Here is a 26981-nt window from a genome sequence, read left to right as displayed (position 1 = left end):
GACGCTCTCAAAGCGCACGTCATCACGTCTACAGGGTGCATGAGCTCATGAATCTGCGATTTTGTCCTGCTTACATGTAACATGGCGAATTAACATTGCAGATGTGTAAAGAGAGAGAGAGGAGAAAACGAACACTAAACTCCCCCTGAACAAACTTTTCCACAGCTGGGAGACGGATCGCCGGCTGCCAGCGGGTCATCGGGAGTTTGGTCCAGAAATGTCCAACAATGACATAATAATCACACGAAGCTGCATGCGATGTCATAGATACTGTCACTGATTGTTCGGGGTACAAAACAATCAATAGTTTCCAAAACAAAGCTTCAGCTGTGCGTGCGTGTGTGCGTGCGTGTGTGTGTGTGTGTGTGTGTGTGTGGTTGTGTGTGTGTGTGGGGGGGGCTCATTCTGCTCAGACATGCCGGAAGCTGTCGCCTGCTGCAGAATATTTCACATTTTTAACGGCTTTGTTAATCGGATTGTACACAAGGACACTTCTTCATGAAGAAGACAGAATAAAACGCGTTTTTCTTCAGTTTGTGGCCGCAAATCAAAAATGTATTAAACTTCATTCAGTGATGATGAGTAATGAGTCTAACTCTTTTTAGTAGTTGTTTGTGGTAGCCTACTGTATGTGCATTTAATTTCTTGTAACGAAATTTTTAAAAAAACAACTGATTAACTATTTGATGACATAAAACTGGAGCAAGAAACATAGAATCTTTATTTATATTGAAGTTCAACAAATCTTTATGAATTATATGTCCTTTAATTTGACAACAGGAGTTAAACTTGGTACAGAGTCTGATGCTGAGCGTCAACGTGACACTGGCATTTCGTCACAGCTGCAAAACAAAATCAAGAAAGCAACAAATTGACTCGACAAGAAGACAAAGATGAACAGCAGAGAGTAAATCGGGCGAGCTGCTGATTTCCTTCAAATATTGCCCGGGCAAAAAAACGCGGAACGTTCTGCGCGGCCTCGCAGAGGCAACAGCGGAACTTTCCAGTCTTCTGTGCTGGAAAAATCAATGTGACGATTGCTCTTCAGCTTCGCCAGGGGGGGCCTCGGGTCAATCCGAGGGCAGGATACGGCCGGAGTACGGCGGCTGTGAAAACCCTGCGGCGTCAGCAGCCGTTTTGGAACAAGAAGCAGATCCACTCCGTCCAGCTGTTAACTGTTTACAAAAAGATTATACATCCGGCGTTTGGGAAAACAAGAAGAAAGCCGCTGAGAAGATTAGCAAACAATCGGGACAGGTTGTAAACCAATACCTCAGAGTGGCAAAAAATAAATAAAATAAAATAATGTAGCAATAATCCTTTAGATAACATAGAAAACATGTGAAAGAAGGAGGGAAATTAACTCTGCTCAAAATACACCGATCCTGTGGAAAAGTCTGTTTAAACAGGGAAGCAGGTTGGAGTCGATGGCAAAGTGCACAGAGCAGAATTGAGGACAATAATGGAAGGAAAACTTGTCACTACTGATGTGTTTTCCAAATAACAATTTTGTATTTGGAGAAATTAAAAAAAAAAAACAACTCCTGACATGAAGCATCATGATTAATGCATGAAAGGGATAAATACGGCATCCAGACACGGTGGTGTCAGCATCATGCTGTGGGGATCCTGTTGCCCAGCAGTGACTTGGAAGTGAGGGGGGGGGAGGGGGGAGGGGGGAGAAGCAGAAATGGCAAAAATGATATATATATATTTTTTAATGTTAAAACCCGGCAGTGATACAAACGCTTTGCGACATGAAATCGCCTTTTAAAGTAGTTCCAGTTTATCAAACTTGAGTTCAGTCTGCTTGACGTTTATTCCGCTAACGTGCAGCCCTACCCGTCCCTCCTTAAGAATGACGTCACGTTATCTCCACCAATCACCTCCAGCTTTTATCCCGCCGCTTGTATATACCGGAGCAGCCGGTGAAAGTTTCCCACTGCGTCTGTTTGTCCTGCAGGTGAAGGTGCAGTGAGCTCCGTTCAGCTCAGTCACATAAAACTTATTAGGCACTGACTGCAGGCTTCTTCTCAAAGTCTCTTGGTTCCTGTTCCGACAGTCCCGGTCATGCAGCTTCTGTTTCTTTCGTGCGTAACGGCGGTGCTCGCCTCCTCCTGCCTGCTGTCCGAGGCGCGCGTCGCCAAGCGCTTCGCCATCGACTGTCCGGAGAGATGCGACAAGTCCCAGTGCCCGCAGATCCCCGCGGACTGCCTGGCCGGCGACGTGCTGGACAGCTGCAACTGCTGCCCGGTGTGCGCGTCCGGCGAAGGCGAGCAGTGCGGCGGCCCCGGCGACCAGGACTGCGCAGAGGGCATGGAGTGCACGGTGACCGACGGCGTGGAGGTGTCCGCCACCGTGAGGCGGAGGGGCAAGTCCGGCGTGTGCGTGTGCAGCAGCGCCGAGCCGGTGTGCGGCAGCGACGGCGTGTCCTACCGGAACATCTGCGAGCTGAAGCGCGTCAGCAACCGGGCCACGAAGCTGCAGCAGCCGCCGGTCATCTTCATCCAGAGAGGAGCCTGCGGGAAGGGTGAGCGCATGTGTGCGTGCGTGTGTGCGCGCGTGCACGGTCAGATTACATCTAAAGGGAAACGGATGACAATTAGGGTCGGCCATGAAGTATGAGCAAACTTTGCAACTGCAAAGGGCTCAGACAGAACACGTGATATTTACACAAGTTGTACACACTTGCATTCACATATTAAAGCTTATGTGAGTACGTAATGGTAAATAACATAAACAATCCTCATTTAAAACACATTTTATTATTACTTCTGCTTGAACCTGTAGGCACAAATGAACTATGTTCAGTGAATAATCACCTTTTTTCTTTGAAACAAATTTAATTCACTGTTTACTTGAAGACCAAAAAGTAAAGCAAGTGATATTAGATCATTTTAACCCCCCGTTTTTTTTCTTCTTCTTCCTTTTTTTTGTTGGGGACCAGAAGGGTTTTTGTCAATTACTGGACAAATAATATACGGTACATTACACGAGGGCTTTTTCCCAATCCACAATCTGAACTGGGTGGCGGACTTGTCATGTCAGCCACATTCTGTCAGATAATCCTTGTTCATTAGTTGTTGGTTCACCAGTTGTGCTAAATGTAGAAAGCAAAAAGAAAAGGGACAGAAAAGGATCAACCAAGAGGAAAGTAAGCTTAAAGGGAAGAGAACCGCCGAGTGAAATGTTCGCTGCTGAAGTCTGTTTTCATAAATCTAGTGTCCTAATTCATTAATCTGATTTAAATTAAACTCCAGGTCATTGTAGCTTCAGGGGTACAACAGGATGTTATGTTATAATTTAATTAGATTTTTTTTTTTTTAAAGTTTCAGTGAGCACTCTCGTGTTTTCACCCACTATTCTATTAAAGAAAACAACCAAGTGACACAGAAACTCAAGTTTTCAAATTGAAAATATTAACAGTGAAAGCTAAATGTTTGGCCAGTTCCTAGTTAATTTTTTTTTTTGTCTTTTTGGTCTTCAACAGGACATTTTCACTGCCAACATTTCAACCTCCCTTCTCAATTCCCCCTTATTTTTAAAAATTATTCCTGACTCTTTTTTTTCCCCCTTTCTGGCACAGTTTGCAGCAGAACATTGATTTTTCTGTTCTTCTACTAGTCCAGAACTCAAACACCTCCCTGAGCATCATTCCCTCCTGTGTCCTCATGCTTTCATTATGCTTATGCAAGAAGGTCATATCCATGTAATCATTTAGATAATAGATTAAATGTGTCCATATGGGACCTTAATTATATAAACTGATCGATTGGAGCGTCTGCACATGTTTTATTGTGCCATCTAGAGGTGGAAAGGAGAAACGGGGGTAACTCAACAGAAAAGCTACTTGTTGACAGAAAGTGAAGTTAATTTTCTGCAACTGCTGCTACAAAAGTTTACACACTCCTTTTCACATTTGGCCACAAGTGTCAAGTGCATCTTATCACCAAGTCGTGGAATGAAGCGATGCGCGGATTTCGAAACACTGTTGCAAATCAGTAATGCGTTGCATGCTTTCGTTTTAATCCCCCTTTACTCTAACGCTCGAGATAAAAAAAAATAAAAAAAAGCTGCCAGCCTGCCTTCAGAAGTCACCCAATGTATTAGCAGTCCGTCTGAGTGTACGCCAACCTCATGCAAATGTTCTGTTTTCCGACTTTTGTTAGAAAACTCTCTAGTGAACGACCAGGAGGGGCAAAAACCAGACCAGACAGGTTAGGAGGGGGGAAAAAAGTTGTGGAGACGTTTGAAGTTATGAAACCAAATCCCGACCTTGGAGTGTGAACCAGCTGGAAGCTGCAGAAATGTGTGACTCACGACTTATGCATTTCAGCAGAAACACAGCTCGGCTAAAACAATCTGCTGGCAGAACAGCCGTAGATTGTGTTCTCCACATATCTGACCTTTATATGAAGAAGACCAGAAGAAAAGAACGCAGTAACATAGTCCGTTTTTCTGCTTTTGGCAACTTTGTGGTCAATTTTTGTTGTGTCCACAATTGACCACAATTTGTGCTGGCTGTGCACATTCTTCCACAGCCAGCGCGTGGAAGAATGTGCTCTGCTCACATCTGACCCAAATGAAACGTTGCATTCATTAACCCTCTGGCGGTGGCAGCATCATGCTGTGGGGGCGCTATTCTTGAGCAGGAAAGCTGCGCAACAACAACAGCAGCAGGATGACAGCGAGGAACACACAGCCAGAGCTGCAGGGGAGTCAGTGGCTGACAATGAAACGTTTTTATGCCTCAAACCTCAGTTGCAGGATTTGCGGCTTTCAATTGCAGCAAAGGGAGATGTAACAAATTCATCTGTTTAAAACAATTAAAATGATGTGGTGTTTTTCTTTTTCTCCTTTTTTTTATACCCACTACTTTGTGTTAGTCTGTCACAATCAATCCCAGCTACTGCCGTGGTTTAAAAATAAAGTAGGAGGTCATAAACGCAAAACATTATAAATCTTCTGCTAATGTCGTGGCGTTACGATTAAAGTCAAACGGTAATAGGTTGTTGTTTTTTTTTTTTTTTTTTGAGGTGATAGGGCATTTAAAAAACACGCTCCTCCTACCACTTCCTGTTGCTTTCTTTGTCTTTTCCGACAGTAGTAACAATCGGTTGTTGGTCTTGTGACTCATGTGACTTCCCGCTCATCCTGGCGCAGCTACTTTTTATGGAAAACCGTGTAGTTTCTTTGAAGCTGGCCTGTTTCCATTAAGCAAGTTTGTTTTTCGTCAATTCCAGTTTGCGCCATTATATGCTCAGTGGAAGCACAGCTAATGAATACTCCTACATGTCGGAGATTTCTGGTTTATTCACGTGCAATTTCATGAATAACCTTGAGGCAGTTTCGCCTCTCTACTGCTGAGTTTTAGTGAGGTGGTTCTGCTTTTCACCGGCGTTACACTTTCTTCCTCTCCCCGTGTCTTTGGCCGTCCTCCATCTCCTGAGCAGAGCCGTATAAACTGCAGCAAACTCTAAAAAGGGGCTGTTTTCCAGCTCCGCGCTCACTCCCTCTCAAACACACCCCTCTATGTTATCTTAACAGGGTCATAATGTGTTGAAATAAATCCAGGACGCCCCGAGTGCCTGCCCCTGTGCGGCTGAACGCGCACAGAGCTCCGAGTCATGAAGGACGCACACGTCCCAGAGACGCCGCAGCTGTGAACACACCGAATCTGCTGAGGCAGAGAGATTCTTAGAGTCAAACAAGGTCAAAGTCGGGCTCCACTTTCTCCCTCTCCTCCTGAGAATCCGAAGCGTCGTGGTGCATCCTCTTCTCCCCATTCTGCTCTGGCAGTCAGTAATCCGTTCATCCACAAACCACATTTATTCGCCCTTCCTTCTGTTCCTAATCCAAAGCAGTCGTGATTTACGGCTCGGGACGGAAATCTGGACGGTGTCGGTGAGACGCCGGTGATTCACCTCTTCACTGGGTTGTGTAACTCCTTAAACAGAGACAGATTTAGGTCAGACATTGGTTTCACCCAGATCTGGAGATCAAAACGTTTGCTTCGTACTCCCTCCTGCGCCTCATCTCCGTGTGCAGACCTGTCGGCTGTTTGGACTCGAGAAACAAACGTTTGCGCGGCGACTCAGCTCGTTCAGGAGCCACGGGGATTCTTTTCCAAAGTGATCCACTGGAAAACAAAGCATTGTTCTGTGAAAATAGTTCATTGATTGACCTACGTTGCGGAATGTAACGCTTTAAGACTCCCCCTGTGCTGCATTCAGGGACACCTGATCTTGCCATCTGAGGCACTTTTATTTGCTCGGTCAGAGGCTTTTCCTGACCTCCCAGCGCGCTGAGCTGTTACCAACACCAGCAGCTTAGCTGGCTGTTTTTGTCCAAATGACTCCTTTGATTTCACTTCAACTTTCAAAGCTGCATCAGCTGGCAAAGCATTAATCCTGCGAGGGAGCGTCCGGCCTATAACACTGGCAGGTTTCTTCCAGGAGAGAACGACGCGGACCGCGGCTCTGGAGGTCGGCTCTTCAGTTTGTATTTGTTTGCGAGCTGTCAGCTCCAGGTGCTCACATTAAATCTGGACTCACTGCAGCCTCTGGTTAAAACGTACCTTACAAAGATTTCACCCTTTTGACCAAAATCCCAAGCGTCACGCCTCATCTCTTGCCCTCTGCGTTCCTGACTTCAGTCATCGTTCTTCTCGTTTCGCCAACGTTTCTGAATGTTTTGGGGAAACGGTTCAGCAAATCAGAGCCACGCCGAGAGTTGAGATTCAACTCTTTCTAACAACGCAGAGCTTTAAAACAAGCGCATCTCTGCAAACTTGCACTTTCTCAGATCCGGGAAACAGGAAAGAAAGAGTCGTTTAGAAAGAGTCGCACGGAGCAACTATGCTGCCCAAGGCTCATGGCCTTTGAAATGAAACCAAGCGGTCGCCAAGACGACGGAGCCGAGAGCTTTTCCTGTGATAAGATCTGAAAACAGACGAAATATTTGCAGGGCATTGGCCAACTGTCCCTCGGCGAGATCCTGCCGACTTACGACCGTGAGGAAAAGAGCAGAGACAATGTCCTCGCTGAGGACTTTTGTCTTGTCTTGTCCAGTTAAGGTCACATTTATTGTGTGGCATCAGAGGTTTGATAAAAACATTCATCTTTTAAGAACAAATCACTTGAAACATTTAACTGTCCCCATGAGTTCAGCTTGATGGACCTCATATCTGATGGCACTGATCAGGTTTTCTCAGCTCGTCCAATTTTTAGATCTTTAGATTTTCTGTCATCAAAATAATTCTTGATCCATCCGTTCATTCGTCAAACAATCGATGCCACGAAGGCATCACATCTAGATAATCGGAGCATCTTAAATGTCTCACGAGCCACTATGATAACGGATGACTGACATGGAAAGAATAAAATCATCCTCACTTTAAAAACATTTCTGTTACTTATATTAAAAGCGTAGCAAGCAGCCTGAAATGGTAGGAAGGTCCAAGGACTGGGTCAACCATTTCTGCCTTCAGTGGACAGCCTATGGACGCGACAGCAGTTCATTTTTTTAAATTTAACATTATCTCATTTCAGCCACTGATTTAAAAAAAAAAAAAAATGTTTCCAGTGCTTCTCAAGCACTGACGCCCTCAAGAATTTGACATTACTTCATTGGTAAGCTCAGGGATTATGTTTTATGTATTTGCACATGTCCAACACTTAACATAGAGAGAGTTTGCAAGTACACTCTTTATTGAAGTGAAATCGGATTAAATTTAAAGTCACAATTGAGCAATTTTGCAATAAACCTTCCTGTTTTTTGTAATAAAAAAAAACCAACCCAAACAAATAAAAAACCACGAGTGTGCAGCAGAAACGATGGTAAAAGCTGTTTCGTAAAGTTTTGTTTGCTTATTATTTGTGAAATGCGTCCAGGCTGCTTGCAATTACTGTTTCTAAGTTCGATGTTTACGACACAGAAAGGAGGATGTGTTTCATTGCTCGTAACGTGGGATCCAACTGGGAAGGGGAAACCTTCCCGCAGCATCGGTCTGAGAAGCGGATCTCTTACAAATCTACTTCTGGGGTCAAACAGGAACAACGATGCGTGACACAACAGCAGCAGTTCTTCTTCTTTGTCTGCCATCTCTCCATGTCTTTTGATGCTCTGAATTTCTTCCTTTGTTTTATAAGGATCAGGAGGAAAAGCTCTCTGAGGTTCGCGTCCACATCTACGTCAGATACAAACTCTTTGTCTGCAGTTTATATTTGTTCGCTGCGATCCAAACCCCAGGTTAACGCGTGTTCACACGTCCAACCTGGCAACCCAAAAGCAGAGTCATCGCCTCTCATCTCCACACAGAGATCCTCTGATTGGCCGTGATGCCACGCACTGACACTGTTTATATCTCCCCTTTTCAGGTCAGCCGAACCTCGACAGTCTGAGGTACAAATACAACTTCATCGCCGACGTGGTGGAGAAAATCGCTCCCGCTGTCGTTCATATTGAACTCTTCCGCAAGTAAGAACAACAAAATGTTCCCTCAGCTGCATTACATTTCCAAATGTTGCCACGTAAGTCCTCAGCGGCTTCGGGTGATGATATTTTTCGCAGCTCTTTGTAATTCATTAATTCATTAAAAAATTCATCTTTTAAAGTTATGAATTCTCTTGAAAGTTCTAGTATTAAACGGGATTTTCTTTAGGTGTGAAATGTCGTTTTGAATTATTTCCCCGTTAGGATGATATTTTCTAAGAGGGAGGTGGCCGTCGCGAGCGGCTCTGGTTTCGTTGTTTCTGAAGACGGGCTGATCGTCACCAACGCCCACGTGGTCGCCAATAAGCACAGAGTAAAGGTGTGTAAAGCTCCCGGGATACATTTTAACTTTTTAATATATGAATTACGTCTTTAGCATTTATGAAACACTTTGACTTTACTCATGACTTGTACATTTCAAAGAATGTTGTCCCATCCATCCAGTCCCACCACAGAACAATGAATATTCTGCTATTTCTTTTCTGTAAAATGTTAGATTTTCTTGTGCTGTAGTTTTTATTTCTTCAAGTTGTTTTGTGACTGCTTGAATCATTTTATTTTGGTGAGGGTCAGGCGAACTTTTCTCCATGCCCTGCAGGTGGAGCTAAAGAGCGGCGCCACCTATGACGCTAAGATCAAAGATATAGACGAGAAGGCCGACATCGCCCTCATCAAGATCGACGTACCGGTGAGCAGCAGAGGGCTAGAGAGGAAACAAATGGACTGAGTGTCTTCTGTTTGTCTTCACGTTTACGATCCCACAACTGAGTTGATCCGTTTTGGTTTCATTCAATCGGTTTTCATTTAAATCAACTCCTCCCAACAACTTCGTCTACAAGCTGTGACTCCCTCTACAAATGATTATGAAATTAGAGCAGGTCAACTTTAATTTCTATAATATCTTTTTGTGGCACAGCTTACACATTAGAGCGTTTTCTCCAAAAAATGGATTCCTGGTTTAAAAAATACCAGAAATGTTTTCGCCCAAAACGTTTTTTTTATTTTTTAAATTTATTTTACTCCTCCAGGCCTGTAAGTGGCGCTAAGCATGGCGTATTGGACATGCGCCTAAAGCGTCCACACGAGGTTAGTAGTGAACCCAACAAGAAGACAAGCATGGCGAAGACCAAGTGGCGTCTTTTGTGTTGAGTGGCGACGAAATCAAGATCCTTCATCCGTGGCATTTCAGCATTATGAAGCAAATTATAAGACGAATGTGCAATCCGCCATTTTAGCTGCAACATATGCCGCATGTGATGCGTTTGGGATTATAGGTCAGGTTGAAAACCTGAGATAAGATGTCAGCGTTTTCACAAAAGAGGTGTTTTCTCTGTCCACATGATTACACAAGGTCAACATTTTCACTCTGGAACTTGCTCCAAAAAAAAAAAAAAAACTTGTGTAGGTCTTCTAAAATGACATTTCAACTTTTCTGTTTTGGGAATAACATTTCTGTGTAGGAACCAGAGTATCCAGTTGATTTTGTCATAATGAGTTATTTATTTTTTTTCTTAATTTCAATCTTCGGTCTTATTATCTGTCTGACGGTAAAGATACAGTTTCCTGAACAATTTATTTCCTTAATAACTAATAAACCAAGACAATTTAGCTGAAAGATTTTGATTAATTTGTCTGGCAGTTACTAGATATCCCTAAAGCTTCATTATTTTATATTTAGATTTATATCTTATTTAAATATGAGCCAGCCTCTTATGTTCTAACTTCCTACTCCTTCCATCTTCTTGTTCTGTTTCTGTTTTACAAAACAATCCATTCTTCTTCGGGTGTTTACAGTATTTGTGTGGTTTTCATTAAGATTTCCTGAGAGCGAAGTCTGGTTTTAATTTTAACCCGGTGGGATTTTTTTTTTTTTTTTTTTTTTGAGGCGAGGCGTCTCAGGGAAAAAAATGTCATGACTCACTAAAGTGTCAACAGATGGAGTAGGTCAGCAGGGACCGAGAACGGTGTTTATGTGTCTTAAATTTGGCTTTCGTTTTTCACAGCACATTGTTTTTGCCTCAACACAGCATTTATACGGTTAAAAAAAACAAAATCAACTTTTGTTACATTTCTGGGCACTCGAGAGTTTCTGCTTCCTGTTTGTGCTCTTTAACTCCTCTTTGGTTTATTGGCCAGTTTTCATAAATCAAAAATATTTCTTGATTTGTGACGTTTTTATATCCACTATTGGACTTCAGTTCAGACAGTTCAATCCATGTTTTTTACTTCTTCACTAGTCCTTTCAGAGGAGCAAACAGGCAGTAAATTAGAGGAAATGAAGTCCAGCTGCGCTTATGAAAGCAGACCGAGCGTATTATGCAACTCTGAATTGGCGTGTTTTCAAAAAAAAAAAGAAAAAAAGTCAAATTTCATGACCGTTTAAAGACAACTGACGGGTAAATTTGTAGCATCAGAGTTAAGTCTGAACTCTGCAGGTCTGAGGGGGAAAAAATGTAACCGTTTGTGACATTTAAATATGTGACTGGAGCAGATTATGTCAAACAGGACATTTTGAGGAATGACTGAGATGCGTCACAAATGCAATCATTTCACAAAACGGAAATTTATTCACTTTATTTTTTGCTCCTTAGAAACTCAGCCTTGAGTTCACCAGGCAGTGAGGGGAGGGCATCTTCTCAGGGAGTCAGCATGCTGCGCAGGCTGTTAGGAACTTTACAAGCTGGGCTATTAGTGCTACTTTGGCCTTTACTCAGGTCCACAATTTGCACTATGCAATATGTAGGTCAGATAAACATCTGTTTATTCGAAAGAGAAAAATAATACAAGAACCAATGTGACACCAGAAATTGGACACAATTTTGTCTCTTTTTGGTGCTTTGGCAACAAATCACCCAACTGCAGATAAGAGAAAACGTCTTACTCTGCATTTCTTCAAAATAAGTGTAATTGTAGACGAAGCAGACAAGCAGAGCCAGTGACTTCTCTCTACTCTTGCTTTGCAGTAGAAATACACATTATTTAACTTTAAACACTTCATATTCTTAAATTAATACATATGTTGCTATGGTTGCTACGAAGGGAGGGCTCTTCTGGGTTAGAGTGGCACCAATTCTCTCTGCCGATTTTAAATGATGCAGAACTTGTGCTGTTCATATACTTCATATACGTCATATACATCAGCATTTTTGTCTATTTACAGCCATTTAATCTGTCATTGCAATATGGTACATGGTTGCCTGAAACACTAAGAATGCACGTCGATCTTCCCATTTATTACTATCCCATTCTTTACTTCAAAACTCTAACTACATAATTATTTTTTAAATTTGTGATATCGCATGACGTAGGAGGATGTATAGAAAGCAAACGAAGGAAAGGAACTCCAACTACTGCGTATTTTTCCTTTTACAGAACATCTATAGTAGGAAACATGCTAGATGGTTAGATAAGAGTTACTTGTGTATAAAACCTTTCACATAGAGAAAAGTAGATTTTTTTATGTATATGTTTAGTTCAGAATCAGTGGATTATTACGTTTGTAAACTGAGGCAACGCCTGAAAAACTTTGAGCTGTTTCTCTTGGCATTATTTCTCTATTTGGCTTTTTAATTATGAAGCCACATTTAAACACTTGCCCACAATGTGCTTGTTTCTCAATATGAGTGCTGCTCCTGCACAGTGACTGGTCTGTATTGGTTAATATCATTTTTCTCTCTTCACCTGTGGCTGTGTTCTCCTTACCACTTTTCACCTTAAAGATCCCACAGGGTTCTATACTCGGCCCACTATCATTCTCCCTGCTTCCACTCATCCTCATACAGATGACAGTGAGATTTATCTTTATAAATCTCTAATCTTTAAATCTCTAAAGGTTTTTCCTGCTGCCTTTTCAAATTAAAAACATTTGCTTTGCCTAAACATCTTTTTTTCTTAGTGTTTGCACAGAACATCTTATATAAATACGAATGAACTTTTTTTTTTGTTAGGATTCACTAGGTTAATTATCTTAGTGGATTAAAATGTTGAAACGTGAAGTAGGAGTTTGATTTCTGTATAAAAAGTCTTGATATGCACTGGAAGAAGAAGTTTTCCAGCCCCGTAGAACTAAAACAAGTAGATTTTAAGTATACATTGGAGCACACTTAAACGTTTTAGTGCTTGATTTAACTGAACGTGTCGTCTGCTGAAGACTCGATCCAACATTTGAAACTGGGTGTGCTTGAGTACAAATGATCTTAGTCACAAGGCCTTGTTGCTAATTGCTTCAAAACCAAAGAACTGACACTAAACTAAAACTCTCAAACGTCTCATCTTAGTTTTATTCTTTTGCTCCTTGCTGCACGGTTAGTCTATTGTGCACCGTTTTTCGGTCCGACCTCAGCAAGTTTGGGTTTACCCGCCGCTTTCGACAATATGCATCAAGTTATGATCACAGGGAAAGAGCGGGTTATGGCGGTGTTGCGGTGCATGGCTTGTTAGTGGCGAAGTTCTCTTTAATCCTTCTGTTCCTTTGAGACGGCCTCTCTGAAAAGTGTGGACATTCTGCAGCTCGGCGTGCAGGAGGCTCCAGAGCGCAACTGCAGCTGCGAGGAGCCGAGTGCAGGTGACGCTGTCAGGCGTGTGGCTGCAGGTTCAGGACAGAAAAGCCTGGGCTTTACGCTGGTGGAAAGAAGTTTAATTCTCTCTGTCGCTCATCTGCTCCAGCTTCTCCTTTCCTAATAACAAACTTGTTCTGCTGCTCTGGGAAGATATATTTTATCACATAACTCGTGAGCTCATCTGTAAGCGAAGTTATATTCTGCTTAGAGAGGAACACATTTGACTTTTTTAGCGCATCATAGGTGGTCTTGACACAAACTTCTTCTGCTTGCATAGAACTGTGCTTGGCTGCAGATAGCATCGGAGGCATGCAAAGAAATTGAGTTCAGTGGAGAGAAACAAAAAGGAAATTTAAATCGTGACAGTGGTGTGTCTAAGTCTCCAGCTGCAGCATCTGAGGCGTCTTTTCCCCCTGGAGCCTGTACAGACAGGAGCTCCTCTTGGGCGTGTTTTTTAATCTCGATCTTTAGAGGGGCCTCGCGGCGGTGTTCCGCCTCGATCGAGCCGCGATCGTGTTCCGTGACAACGTGTGGAAATTTCTCATCGGTTCGGCTCCGGCAGGCCTAGACGTCTGAGCATCAGCGGCACCTGATCTCTGCGATTAACGATGAAGAGATGCGAGGGAGAGAGAGAAAAAAAAAAGCCAGACCGTCCGTCGACTTGTGTTTCGGTTCAGAAACCGATCCTGTCAGAGAGGTAAATCTCTGCTAGGTTTGTAAAACCAAATGATTATGAAAAAAAATAAAAATAAATTCCACGAGAGGAATTCAAGAGTTATTGATAAGTTTAGGAGAACAAAACAATGTTATGACTGTAAATAAAGTCTGTGGAACGCCACATTTCTTCTAGGAGAGGAAAAAGTGGAAACAGAGGAAGAAAGCTTCTAATAAACTGTTGGTATCTACACTGCACTCTGGGGACAGAATGACTCTTTCGCTCTTAAGTTCCCGCATCCACGATGAAAACAGATGCTGCAAAACGCATTAGTGCAAAGAGCAGGCATGGGAGGAAACAATCAGCACTGCTTTCTGCGTCAGGTCATCCTCCCTTCTACAGGAAAGAAGACAGTTTTTCATCCCTGTGGGTTCGGATGAGCCCTCCGGGATTTAAACCAGTCGGCCCGTGGCGGGGGGAAACACTGACAGGCCGTTCAGGGTTTTCTGTGTTACAGTGAAAAAGCCCCTGAAACAGAATCTGTGCGCCGCGTCTCTCTCGGGCGCTGCTGGGGTTTTACAGCGTTGTTGGAAATCGCTCTGCTCTTTACAACGCACCACCTGGAGGGACAAAATGGTTGAAAGCAACGTAAGCAGCAGCGAGGCCGCCGGCTGAGCTGTGGGAGGCAGCGTGCGCATTACCAGTAACTAGACAGGAAGTCCAGCCACTGCTGTGACTTTGCTTTTCCTTCTGGAAAATGTGAAATTGTCCTTTGCCACATTTCAGGATGAGGTGCTGCACTCAGCAGCCACCTAATATTTTATTGTTATTATTATGTATAGTGTTTTTGCTGAAATCTAAATCTTTACTTTGGAATCAGGTCAATAAACGTAAAGCAAGAGTTTTTTGTCTTGATGTTGCAAGAGAAAAAAATAATTTCCCAATATTCATTTATGTCTTTTTTTTATTATAATTATTATTATTTTTCTTTAAAATTGAAATTTAAAAACTGAAAATAAAAAAAATAAAAAAACAAAGTAAAAATCAGCTCTGTTGAAGCTCTCCTGCTGCTCAACCAGGCTGAATTTTTGGAATTTTGTGACGTTTCAAATGAAAAGAGCAGCTTTTGTCAAATCTGAGTTAAAACCTTAAAGCCTGAAAACTTCATGGAAGGCTTTATGCAAAAATTAAGGGCTCATAAAAAGCTTCTGGTGCTTTGAGTTTTATAAAATAAAAAAAAAACTATAGATTGGTTGCTCTGATGTTAATCCAAAATTAAATGTATATATACTAACATAAGGGTTCTGACTTATTTGTTTGTGATTCGATCAGCTCTATTACTTTCATGAACGGTTTTGATCAACAACGAGCACGAAAATCCACAAAAACCGTTTCTTAACATTTCAGCTAAATATGCAATGTTAAGTAAAACAAATGATGTTTGACCTATTCTTAGTGTTTTGCATTTGGTCTCTTCGTGCCACGCTGCTCTGTTGGTGTCTGGAAGTGATTACTCAGCAGCTCCTTTATAATTTCCGAGTAGGAACCCATTTTCCTGGTGGGTGGACGTCTGCAGGGTGGCATGAGAACGTTAGAAGGTCTGCGTTGTGTTTATGGATCAGGCTGGGCCTGGAGAGCAGCTTCTCATTTCAGATAATGAAGCAAATCATCTTCTGAACCCATCCAGAACCAGAACTCACTGTGTTTATGCTTTGAAGAGATGTAGGTCGTAGTTTGTAGGGGGGGAGGGGTTTAATTGGAGACAGAACGTATTTGGTTTTCCCTTTGGAGTAATTACGCAAATTTTCTTCACAAATTAGCAAATTAGCCTCAGAATGGGACAAAGGAGCAACAGAAGTGGCTTAAAAATCATGTTTTCTTTTGTTACTTGGATGGTTAGTTTTAGTCAGTGTTGCAGTTTGATGGGTTGAGCAATGTTCTGCTGTGAGACTTTGGGTCCTGTCATTCATGTGGATTTTACTTCAACATGAGCCGCCTAGCTTAGCATCGATACAGACGGTGATTACCCTTGAAAGGAAACGGTATCTCCTGTTAGCTGTGACCTCTATTAGCACGTTAATGACGTTAATGCCCTCTGACACAAAGCTCAGAGGGCATTAACTCTGAAACGTTTTAACAAGTCCAACAAGTGCTGACCACATTTCTAAAATTCCCAGATCCCAGTCCAATCAATCCTTTTGCACAATGTGCTCAAGAAACAAGTCTGATCCAGTGACGCGCTTAAAGGACTTAAAAGATCTAGTGCTAACAATGCCATGCATTCATGCCTGCATGAAAGTAATATTTTGATTATTAATCTTTTTTTTTTGGAACGGGAAAATGCAGGTTTAGAGGAGATGACATGTTTATCTCAACATTTAGCATTAGCTGCATTTCTTCCTGAAGAAATGCAGACTGAAGCTCCCATTTCCTTTTATCTGCTTAATATTACCTTTCAGCAACCGCTTGCTTAGGAATATGTTGGTTTGACAAGGAGTCATTATCTGTCATATTTACGTCAAATGGGCCAAATAAAGACTTTGTCTTTTTATAGCTCAGAGTTTCAAAAAGGAATTCGCTCAGTAGTTTCCACCCGCAAATGTTGTCTTCCGGAATTACTCTTAAAAAGCTGCTTATTTGGTTAAATTTACCCAGCAGTAACTTCTGACTTTAACTATGTTTATTGTAGAAAGTCCTTTTAGCTGGAGCTTACTCTGCTGTTTACGAGAAGTCACATCAGAATCGGATTCTTCAGTGCACTCAAACTCTTAAACTAGCCGCAATTCCCTGCTAAATGAGGTCTGAACAAATTAATCCTTGATCTTTTACAAATGTTTACATCTGTTTTTAGCACAGGGAACTGAATCAGTCAGCATGGATGTTTCTAAAATGTGTGGCATGAATATACTGTATATATATATATATATATATATATATATATATATATATATATATTTAAATGTTTGTTATAAAACGAAAATGTCTTGTAAAAATGAATTCCTGGTGGATAGACGGCTGAGTAGAAACAGGAGAACACGGTGCTTTTTTCATATATAAAGTGCTGTTGAAGCTTATAGCGATTAAGCTAATTTACCTTGAAAACATCCACAAAAAGCAAACATTAAAAAAAAAATACTCCAAAGTTTTTCCAAGAAAACTTAAAAATATGCATAATTTCCTGTCACTTTTCTGGTCTAGAGAACTGCAGCTGCACACCTTTTCTGCTTCAGGCTCCGCGGTTTAATTTGCTTTTTCGCGTGTCGTAACTCATCGGGACCTCGGGACTTTCTCCCACCACACATCGATACGCGCAATCTGCAGCGACGGGCGACGGCCTGTGCTCTGAGCATACCTGTGGATTCAGACATACTTTTCCTTCTCCTGCGTGTCAGCCTACGGTTCTCTGGAAACATCTTCATCACTACCCAGAAGCCCTCAGATGGAAAACATGTTTACGTCTGTCACATCAGCGTGCATCTGTTTCCCTCATAGCAGTCCACTCCACTTAACTCCACCTATGTCGCTCTCTCTGTCTCCCTTTGCGGCTGAAGGCCTATGTTGTCACTTTTTCTATTTTCCTGTCTTGCACCGAGATTTAAACTTAGCAGACTGACTTTTATGAGACAAGACAGGAGTGGAGGACGATCTCCTCTCGATGCCCTCATCCACACCTCGACCTTTCTTACTAAACACAAGAAAATAGGTCAGAGGTGTGTGTTGAGTAAGTCGCCTGAAGGCTTGTTATTTAACAGAGGAAACGGGCGGCGCATGGGTGTGCAGCAGCCAAACCAAATGGAGACAAACAGACGGTTGTTATGCTTGGGGAAGAGTGGAGCTGATGAAAGTCGGTCTCCGACATCTGTCTCCGTTTTTCTGCCTCGCATCCCGTCTGCGCCTGAAATAGGTCAGTGGGACAGCACAGGTGTCACGAAGGCCTGGCCGACCTCCAGAGCTCTGCAGCTGCAGGCAAAGTGCAAGTGTCACCTGAGGCGACAGGTGGACAAAATGAGCCGGGAAGCGTGGAAATCTGTAGTTCTAGTGGCCAATTTCAGCACTGAAGAAGAGGTGGAAGACTGGTAAATTACAGCACAACTGGGACACTAAAAACCAACAATTACTAGTTGATGTAGTTGGAATCACAGGACAAAAATATCATAAATCAAACTGTAATAATAAGCCATGGCATGCTGGCAATCACAGAAATTAATTTTGGTCGTACAAAATGATAACTGTAACCCATTTGGACTGGAAGGACAGACTTTTTTTGTTTCACGCTGGAAAAATCAGAAGGAATGAAGTTGGAATTCTGATGTAGAAAGTCCATCCAGCCGTCTGCTGTCGCTATGAAACTCAGTACATTTTGCAGAAATGAACAATCTAAGTGTAATCTTACCTGGTTTAGTCTGATTTAGTAAAATTGCCACATATGCAGCTAAGGTGGTGAAATTTCCTTTGAGCCGGATGTCTGATAAATATCGACCTCAGCTTAATGAAAACTATTCAAAAACTAGCAATAAAAACATCTAAATGGTCTCAGAGAAAAGACGAAGCAGACGAAAAAACTCGAAAGGGAAAGCAGGAGCAAACATGACAGAGCAGAGTTTGATCAAATTGGAGATTTTATTTTATTTTGCCATCATGCAAGTAACTGACCAGAATGAATGAGTTAGGCATCTTTTATCTACAGTACAAGACCACACTGTAAAAAAAACCAAAAAGTCTCTAATTTATGGTAAAACAGCAGCAGCTGTGGCTGCCAGAATTGTAACGTAAATTAGAGACGTTTTTGTTTTTGTTTTTTTACAGTGCACCCTTTCTCTCAAATTTCAAAGACTTACTGAAAGAGTGAACCAATAATATTTACACCCTAGACCACATGTGTCAAACTCAAGGCCTGGGGGCCAAATCCGGCCCACCATAGCTTTTTATGTGGCCCTTTACAGGTGTCAAGTAGTCCCTCCAGTTTTTCACAAATCTGCCTAAATTCATACAAAATCCACAGAAAATCAACAGCTCCCCACATTTCTTTTCCTGATTTTTACAGGAAATTCTTAACATTGTCTGAAAACATTGGGTTTCAGTGACTGATGCCTCAACCTGACATGATGTCAAGCTATAGTCCATGACCGATATGGTGAGTAATAAAAGTTACATATAGCATCATATGTTAGCAAAAAAATAAACCACAAACATTCACAAAATCCTGGATGGACTGGTCAGTGTGAAAAGATGTTCAATATTTAATTTTAAGAAACTGACACAAACAGCCATTCATTGATATTTTAACAGCTTAGTGGGTTTTATACATTCTGGCACAACCGGCCCTTTAAGAACATGCAGGTTTTTGATGCGGCCCAAAATGAAAATGGGCCGTACCTGCCCTAGACCAATCAAAAACCTCCCCAACACGTGCATATCAAATCCTCAACAGGTCACTGACGGTTCCAACTCAGCTCATCGGAATAATTACACAATTTTATCAAAAACATCAAAGGTTAAATAAAAACTGCATTCACGCTTTTTAGAATTATTTTAAAAATGATGTGTTGGATCTAAAATGGAGGGGGGAAAATGACACGAGTAGTGTCACTGCTCATTTTGAGGCAAAACTGGCACCAAAGTCTCTTTTAACAGGAGAACGTTGCCGGGGCTGCTGATGTTTCGTGGCAACTTTAAGTGAGAGCAGAAGCATTCAGGTTTAATGTAACAAGAGCACACAGACGAATGGAAATGCTAATGTCAGTGAGGAAATTAGTCAGAAATGGAGACAAAGCCACAGCCAGACAAACATCTAAATAATAAAAGAGGATCTCCTGCCGAACCCCGGCTTGACCTCTCATTTAAGCAATTTGTCCCAATTACCTGAAAGTCTCTCCCTTATGTTGTAATGGCTGCACTGGAGGGAATAACTTCTCATTTTGGCAAAGCTTCTTTTTTTCTTTTCTTTTCTGTTAAGGCCGACAGAGCAACAAAACCATAACGAATCTCCTAAAACACCACAATTTAGTGTTCAAAAAGAAGGAAATGGCTGATTTAGTGGGGAAAACGAGGTAAACATTCCTGGGAAAACATCCTAATTCCCAAACGTTTGGTTAGACCTGATGAGGAAAAACCCCACAAGTTTCACCTGCATGTCTCTAAATTCACTGCATGTTGCATTTTTTTCCCCCTACCCGGCGCATCGTTTATTCTCGTCAGTTGTTCCTGTATTCTCGGTGTTCCACTTTCGGATATCCAGATGTTACAGGAAATCGGTAAAAATAAGTTGAACTTCCTTCTGTTTTACTGGAAGCCTTTTTAAGCCAACGATGAGCCAGCTTTACCACCCAACTTTAACTGGGTCGGGGCTGTGACCAGCCGTCGGTGAAGTGGAGAACCCCTCCCTGATGACGGAGCTCCTCTCTCCATCCCACACCATGACACCCACCCTCTGACGAGGCTTGTTTTGGCTTGTCGTTCTTGGCAGTCTCTTGTCTTTACAGTCATGAACTCTTGAACACCCCACATCTTCGCCACAGCTAGCCGGTAAAGTTAGTCGGTGGCCAGTTAGCATTTTTGCTGAAAAATTTAAAGCCCTTTTTTTTAGATTTTTATAGAAGACATGTTGGTGAACTTCCACTTTGCAGCTCTTTCTTTTTCGTTGATCGCTCCAGGGCAAAACAGAGAGCAGTTGATGTCAGAGCAGCGCATCATCATCATCATCATCATCATCATCATTATGATCATCATCGTTGTTCCCAGACTCAGTAAAGCTTGAACTGCTGTATCCTAGATCATTATGTCCTGCAGAGTTACAGGCGAGTTTCTCTGGAGATTCGTATCTCCTCTGCTGGGTTGTTCTTCTTGGATTCCAGGACGTTCGGATCATTCCGAGAATCTGACCCAGCTCCTCCCGTTTCCCCCTCCCCGTGCATGTCATCGGTTGTGGTGATTTAGAGGCTCGACCAGCGGGCGAGCTGACTTGCTACATCTGTCTCTCACATGGCAGTGAGAAAAATAAGACATGGCTTGTGTGGTTGGCGTGCTGCTTTGTGTGTAGTGACCACTAGAGGAGATCTCTGTCTGTGTTGTCCTTTGCTACAGTATTCCATGCTTCATGTAGAACAATTAGTGTTATAAACATGAGTTTTGGCTCTAAAGCTATTGGTTGAGTAATTGTCTTTAATTCTTACAAGCATATTCAGGCCAGTTCTGGACTTTACTGCCACAAAAAAGGGAAGTTTGTGGTGGGGGCTGCATTGTTTTTTTACTTTTTTTTTTTTTTTTTTACACTTTTCTCTGCTTTACTGGGGGGGGGGGGATTTGTTATTCAGTCTGAGGAGAAGGTGATTCTGGAGCTTGCTACGCTCTCAGCTTGGCTTTCTTGATCGTTTAGAAAACTGTAGTATTCTCAGCAGCAGCTTCCTGAAGTGAAGTTTGAGAAGTTCTGCAAAAAATGCATTGAAATACTGAGAAAATGTGTCGCCCTTATAAAATAAACCGTTTTGAGCTACGAATGCTGTTTGTGATGTACGAACATGAAGCTAACCAGAATCTACAATGACTTAAAGACAATTTCAAAATGTCAACCAGATAAAACAAAATCCGCTAACGTGTCTCACTTTTGAGCCTGGCCGATAAGAGAAAGCTTTGATCTTGTTTGTTTTTCACCATTTTCTCCGCCTTGTCCATCCTGTGCAGACGAAGCTGCCCGTGCTGCTCCTTGGTCGCTCTGCGGACCTCCGCCCCGGAGAGTTCGTGGTCGCCATCGGCAGCCCGTTCTCCCTGCAGAACACCGTCACCACCGGGATCGTCAGCACCACCCAGAGAGGGGGCAAGGAGCTGGGCCTCCGCAATTCAGACATGGATTACATCCAGACGGACGCCATTATCAACGTGAGTGGTCGCACAGGAGAGTGAGGCTTAAAAAAAGTGAAAACTCTCTAAGCTGTTTGCAAGTTTGATCTGCTTAATCCTCTTATTCCGCTTTTTGTCACCTATAAGCAGCAGCAGCTGCTGTTATAATGAATGTGAACTCAGGGAATGAAAGTTTCATCTTGTTTGTTTTCTTGCAGTACGGAAACTCAGGAGGGCCATTGGTCAATCTGGTAAGTTCGAAATTTCTTGTGTGCATTTTGTTCAATATGCAAATATTGAACATGTATGTTGGTCCCATTATCCGAGACATATTCTCAGTCTGCTTGTGGAGAAAATATGTGGAGACGCCAATCAACATGTTTGTTGCTATTGTTCCAACTTAAATGACTCACATCTCACTCAACAACACGGTTTCTTTCCTCCTTAGCAGACACAACAGCGGTGTTTAGGAAAACGCCTGTATCGCCTGAATACTTCACATTTTGCCAGGTCACAACCACAGACTTCATCGTGTTCTTGTGTGATTTTTGCAGGATTAACCAACAAACGACTGAATGTTGATGCATGGGTTAGGAATTTTGTTTCTCCCAGCGTCGCACATATGGAGCGGGAAATTGTTTGCACTGGATTCTGATTCACGTATCATACGTTCAAGCTTTGATTTTAACGACTTTTCCACTTCGGCTGTGCGGACTTTAATATTTTAACACAATGGATTCCACTCCTCTAATAAACATGGACCGGTCCCATAAAGCCTTTTTTGTTTTTTTTCTGATCGGCCTTATGAAATCTGTAAAACAAAAACAGAACTTTTTATACGACTTGACCTCATCCAAGATATTACTTAACAGATGTCAGACGCCACGTCGTGCAAACAAACATCGAGCATCGCTAAGTTCTCATTAGTCGAAGGAAAATAATCGGTTTAGGTAACGCTTGGCAGGCAACGTCAAGTCCGCAGCTGACTCTGATTTTCAGCCGTGTTACTTGAAATGCTTGTGAACTGATGCGAGCCCGTTGTTTCTCCCTGCAGGACGGGGAGGTGATTGGCATCAACACTCTGAAGGTCACTGCCGGGATCTCCTTCGCCATCCCATCAGACAAGATCAGACAGTTCCTGGCAGAGTCACACGACCGGCAGGCCAAAGGTTCGCCACTCTGTCTGCCGTCTGCTCGCGCGGACGACCCGCAACAAATGGATTCTGTGCTGATAATTTAATCACACAGTTATAATTCGCAACAGTTTTTCTGGAGTTTTCGGTTTTACTTTATGAGTCGCAGATTACTGTTTCCCTGAAATAAGCAGCTTGTTCAGCTGTAACCACGGAAGAGAAACAATTTTGTTTTATTCCCAAAAGGTGTTGCCAATAATGAACCTAAGTGACCCAAGGTCTTGATTTTATTTGAATTTATATTGAATTGTTGGTGAAAAAGTCACTCTATCACAAAGAAAACAATTTTATGGAGCGAATAAAGAAAATTTACAGTCAAATAATAAGACGTCGAAATAAAACCCCATGATGTCCACTCGTAGGGTTGCCATTTTAAATTCTCAGATAACATATTATTCTTCCTCCTTTAGCTGAAAAAATCTCTTTTATAGCTTTAACACCACCTACAGAAACTAACTTGTTTTGTTTCAGCTACATTTAACAATTAATTTTAAAACGTAATGCTACAAACACTTGACTAAATAAAAAGAAATCTACTCACTGGGTTTTATTGTAGATCCAGAACAAACATGGAGACGTTTCTCTGCTGCTACTGCATTTACTTCTCAATAAGACTGACTCAGGACTCTTGGCATGTGGTTCCGTCTTGCTGGGTGGATTTTAGTAAGCTGTGAGTCACCTTTGACCTTCTAAAACAGGATGTCTTTAAAAAAACACCACTTTGTATTCTCTCTTTGTATATCACTCTATTAGACAGGCCTGGAATTTAAAAAAAAAAAAAAACAGAACTGAATTTCACCTTTCTGCAGTTCATAATCAGCACTTTTCTTTGTTCTTCAGGAGAACTCAAATAATAAATCAGACCAAGCGCATCCCACATAGCAACACAACTTTCACTGGATCGGGTTGCCTGTGTCCTGACGTTAACACAGAACAGTGCAGGACCCTCTACAAGCCAAGCGGCTATGATGTAAATAAAAGCAAATAGTCCAAAACTCTGTCATGATAGGAGGTTAAAAAGAGTTGACCCAGCTGTGTGTATAGTCAGTTGTGATTGGGACCAGTTGGCTGCAGCAATAAAAGTCATCATTTCCAGTGAAATGTATTTATTCCGAGCATTAAAGTTCTTTGTATTAAGTCATTTTGTGTAACTTGTGTTTAGCATGATTCTCTAAAACTTTAACAGTGTATTTGACGCTTGCAGACTTCCAATGGAGGTTTTTAAAAACATCTGCTTACAGCGACTTTTTTTGTTGTTGTTTTCCACAGGGAAAACATTACCAAAGAAGAAATACATTGGTGTCAGAATGATGAGTCTCACTCCGTCGTAAGTTTCTGTTCCAGACTGCATCACATTTCATTCCGATACATGGATCAATAAAAGAAACGTCTTGATTGCTAAGCATTGGTTTCCACAGTTACAAACACGTACCCGGATTTCTGTTGCCTCTAAAGCTTGACATGGTGAGCCGAGGGCAGTCCAGGGTTTTCCCGCTAACGAGGATTAGCAGACTGAAAATGTTTTAGTTCAGCGTTAGCTACCTGCTGCCAATTCTGAGCTGGAAACAGGCAGGGATAGAGGGACAGGAGAGCAGCCAGTGAGGAGGAGGAAGACCTGCTCCAGATCAGAGAAACAGCCAGAATCTGCCTCAGTTTGTGATGGATATTTAAATGTAAAGATCCCAAAAGATGAATTGAAGCTTAACTGCCTGTTTCACATAACTGGTATGGCCTTGAAAAGCATTTGTATCACATTCTTCCCCTTTTGTCATATTTGAGCCAAAACCTTCAATGCACTTCATTCACAACGCAGAGCAGAGTGCTGGAAAGCCTTTTTTAACAAACGAGAACTGGAAAAGTCAGGTTAATTACAGGTTCACTTCTACAACAAAAGTAGCAACACAATCGTGGCATGTTGAAGACATTCAAATTCACAGTTACTTACGAAGGAGATGCCACAATAATACAATTTCTTTACTTAATGTTTTGCAGAGTTTTAAACCTCTTACTGCTACTTAATGTTTTAGAATCAGACATCACCCAATTGAGTATCATGAAATCCCCTTGGTTGACGTGTTTTGAAGGTTTTCACCATTTTTTCTTTTTTTTTTTTGCACTCAGGCTGGCAAAGGAGCTGAAGGAGAGGCATTCGGACTTCCCCGACGTCACTTCAGGGGCGTACGTCATCGAAGTCATCAGCCGAACTCCAGCTGAGGCGTGAGTGCTCCATTTTCTCAGGAGAAACTTTAAAGATGTTTTCGTCGGGTTCTAAGACCAAGTCGTGCAGTTCTTCCCTCGGTTGCTGCCAGACATTATAAAAAGTGGGTGGGAAAAATATTTGGTGTTCAGAGAAATTTCTGAGCAACCAGATGAAACCAAGCTGCAGTCTTCCAACTAAGACGACAGCCAAGGATGTTTGATTTCTGGTCATTCAGTGTTTATTTTGTAGTCCTCCTGAAACTTTCATCATTTCACACTTGAGTTTTTCTTGTAAATAATCCTGTTGAGTTGAAATGTCAAGTAAAGGTTTTTTGAGACGGCAGCGAAAGCAGTAAATGTACATATTTCTCATGCAGAGACAGGATTCTCTCTGACTAAGACATGAGTAGAGCCTTTTAGGACAAATTCCAATTTGTCCGAGCACATCTAGTAGAATAGTGAGGTTAAGAGTATCAAAAGCAACATTTAGCTCTCTTAATACCAGTACTGAAGGTTTATTTTGATCTACATTCTGCTGAAATCTTGTTTTAGTTCAGTTTATGTGCTATGATTGGATTTAAAACATCAACAGACCTGGGGTCTCTGACTGCTGACTCAAATCTAAATCCATTTTTCTGGATTGTTGTACAGTGTAAATGAGAGTTGAATTGAATCCTTCTCATCTAGCTTCCTCTATCTTTGTGTATAGTGTGCATATTTGGTTTGAACCAATCAGGTTGAGGCAAAGAAGATCGTCTGTTTCATTGCAACATGTGATTTCTCTGAGGCAGAGCTGGCCTGAAGGAGACGGACGTCATCATCAGCATCAACGGGGATCCCGTCACCTCGGCCACCGATGTCAGCAACGCCATAAAGCGGGACGACAAGCTGCGGACGGTGGTGAGGCGGGGAAACGAGGACGTCATCCTAACCATCATCCCCGAGGAGATTGACCCTTGACCTCTCAGTTAGCAGAGCAGCCAATCAGCATGAGAGCTGAAGCAGTCAACCAATCGTGAGCTGGCTCTCAGAGCTTTTCGGCCAATCATGAACACTTTGAATGAAACGAGCATCCATTGGAGGGTGTGTGTGAGGCTGCGGCTGTAGAAATTCCCTTTTTTTCTCTAAATCCCTTCTCCCACACTGAGAGGCTCATTACTCCTCAGACTGAAGCTTCACAATGTCATGTTAGCCCTTTTACTAATCTCCATTTACCTTCCGTCATCTCTCATCTTCTATAGCCTAACACCTGTTGTACAGAGAGGTTACTGCAGGTCATCGTAGTTCACCATGTACTGTATATTCATGTTCACGAGGGAATATTTTGTTAAAGTGTTTTCTCTTTGTGTTTGATGACAATGTTGTCAAAAAGGAGAATAAAATTATTTTTGAAAAAACCCGTTCTCGCAGCATTCTGATTTCAGCAATTTGCTGGTAAAGGTGTGTAAAAATGCAGAGTATAGATTTAGCTGGTGCCTAGCAGATAGCTGGTTTTCACAATCGCTGAACATTTAGTAAGAGAGATGTTACAAAATGTAGGCGAATAATTTGCATTCTTATTCTGTGACATCTAATTTGGAAATTTGCCTCAAATTTCCAAATCAAGCCACAGAATCAAGCCACAGAATATGTCCTCTAAGGCCTTGTAAATTATTGATTTTTTTAAATTATTTGGCTAAATGATTTTTTCCATTTGGGGCTGGACAGTGCCCCAAAGAGTTAGTAGCACTGTTGCCTTGCAGCAAGAAGGTCCTGGGTTCGATTCCCAGCCCGGGATATTTCTGCATGGAGTTTGCATGTGGGTTCTCTCCTGGCACTCTGGCTTCACAGTCCAAAAACATGACTGTTAGGTTAATTGGTCTCTCTAAAATTCTCCCTAGGTGTGAGTGTGTATGGTTGTTTGTCCTGTCTGTCTCTGTGTTCCCCTGTCTCTGACTGGCGACCTGTCCAGGGTGTACAGAAAATGGATGGATGGATTTTCTGTTTGATCAGCAGCAGCTTTGGCCCTGGAACTCTAGTGATGCCATTTTCCCTGTTCTCTTTCTT

General features: G+C 42.1%; 1 protein-coding gene across 1 annotated transcript; it reads left to right on the top strand.

Moving 5' to 3' along the window:
• The first annotated feature begins 1930 nt into the window (after positions 1-1930).
• On the top strand, positions 1931-26332 carry htra1b (HtrA serine peptidase 1b). The gene is made up of 10 exons (XM_032574492.1): positions 1931-2530; positions 8379-8478; positions 8698-8812; positions 9092-9181; positions 21388-21582; positions 21762-21794; positions 22598-22712; positions 24006-24063; positions 24858-24953; positions 25727-26332. The coding sequence occupies exons 1-10, from the start codon at positions 2071-2073 to the stop codon at positions 25893-25895; spliced, it is 1431 nt and encodes a 476-aa protein (XP_032430383.1). The 5' UTR covers positions 1931-2070; the 3' UTR covers positions 25896-26332.
• The last annotated feature ends 649 nt before the right edge of the window (positions 26333-26981 follow it).

The sequence above is a fragment of the Xiphophorus hellerii genome, chromosome 10 (genome assembly GCF_003331165.1).
Source record: "Xiphophorus hellerii strain 12219 chromosome 10, Xiphophorus_hellerii-4.1, whole genome shotgun sequence".
Classification (NCBI taxonomy): domain Eukaryota; kingdom Metazoa; phylum Chordata; class Actinopteri; order Cyprinodontiformes; family Poeciliidae; genus Xiphophorus; species Xiphophorus hellerii.
This window is presented reverse-complemented; position numbering and strand designations above follow the sequence as displayed.

Coding starts and splice junctions, on each gene's coding strand:
- htra1b (XM_032574492.1), top strand. CDS start 2,071: ATGCAGCTTCTGTTTCTTTCGTGCGTAACGGCGGTGCTCGCCTCCTCC. Junction 8,479..8,697: donor CATATTGAACTCTTCCGCAA/GTAAGAACAACA, acceptor TTTCCCCGTTAG/GATGATATTTTCTAAGAGGG. Junction 21,795..22,597: donor GAGGGCCATTGGTCAATCTG/GTAAGTTCGAAA, acceptor TTCTCCCTGCAG/GACGGGGAGGTGATTGGCAT.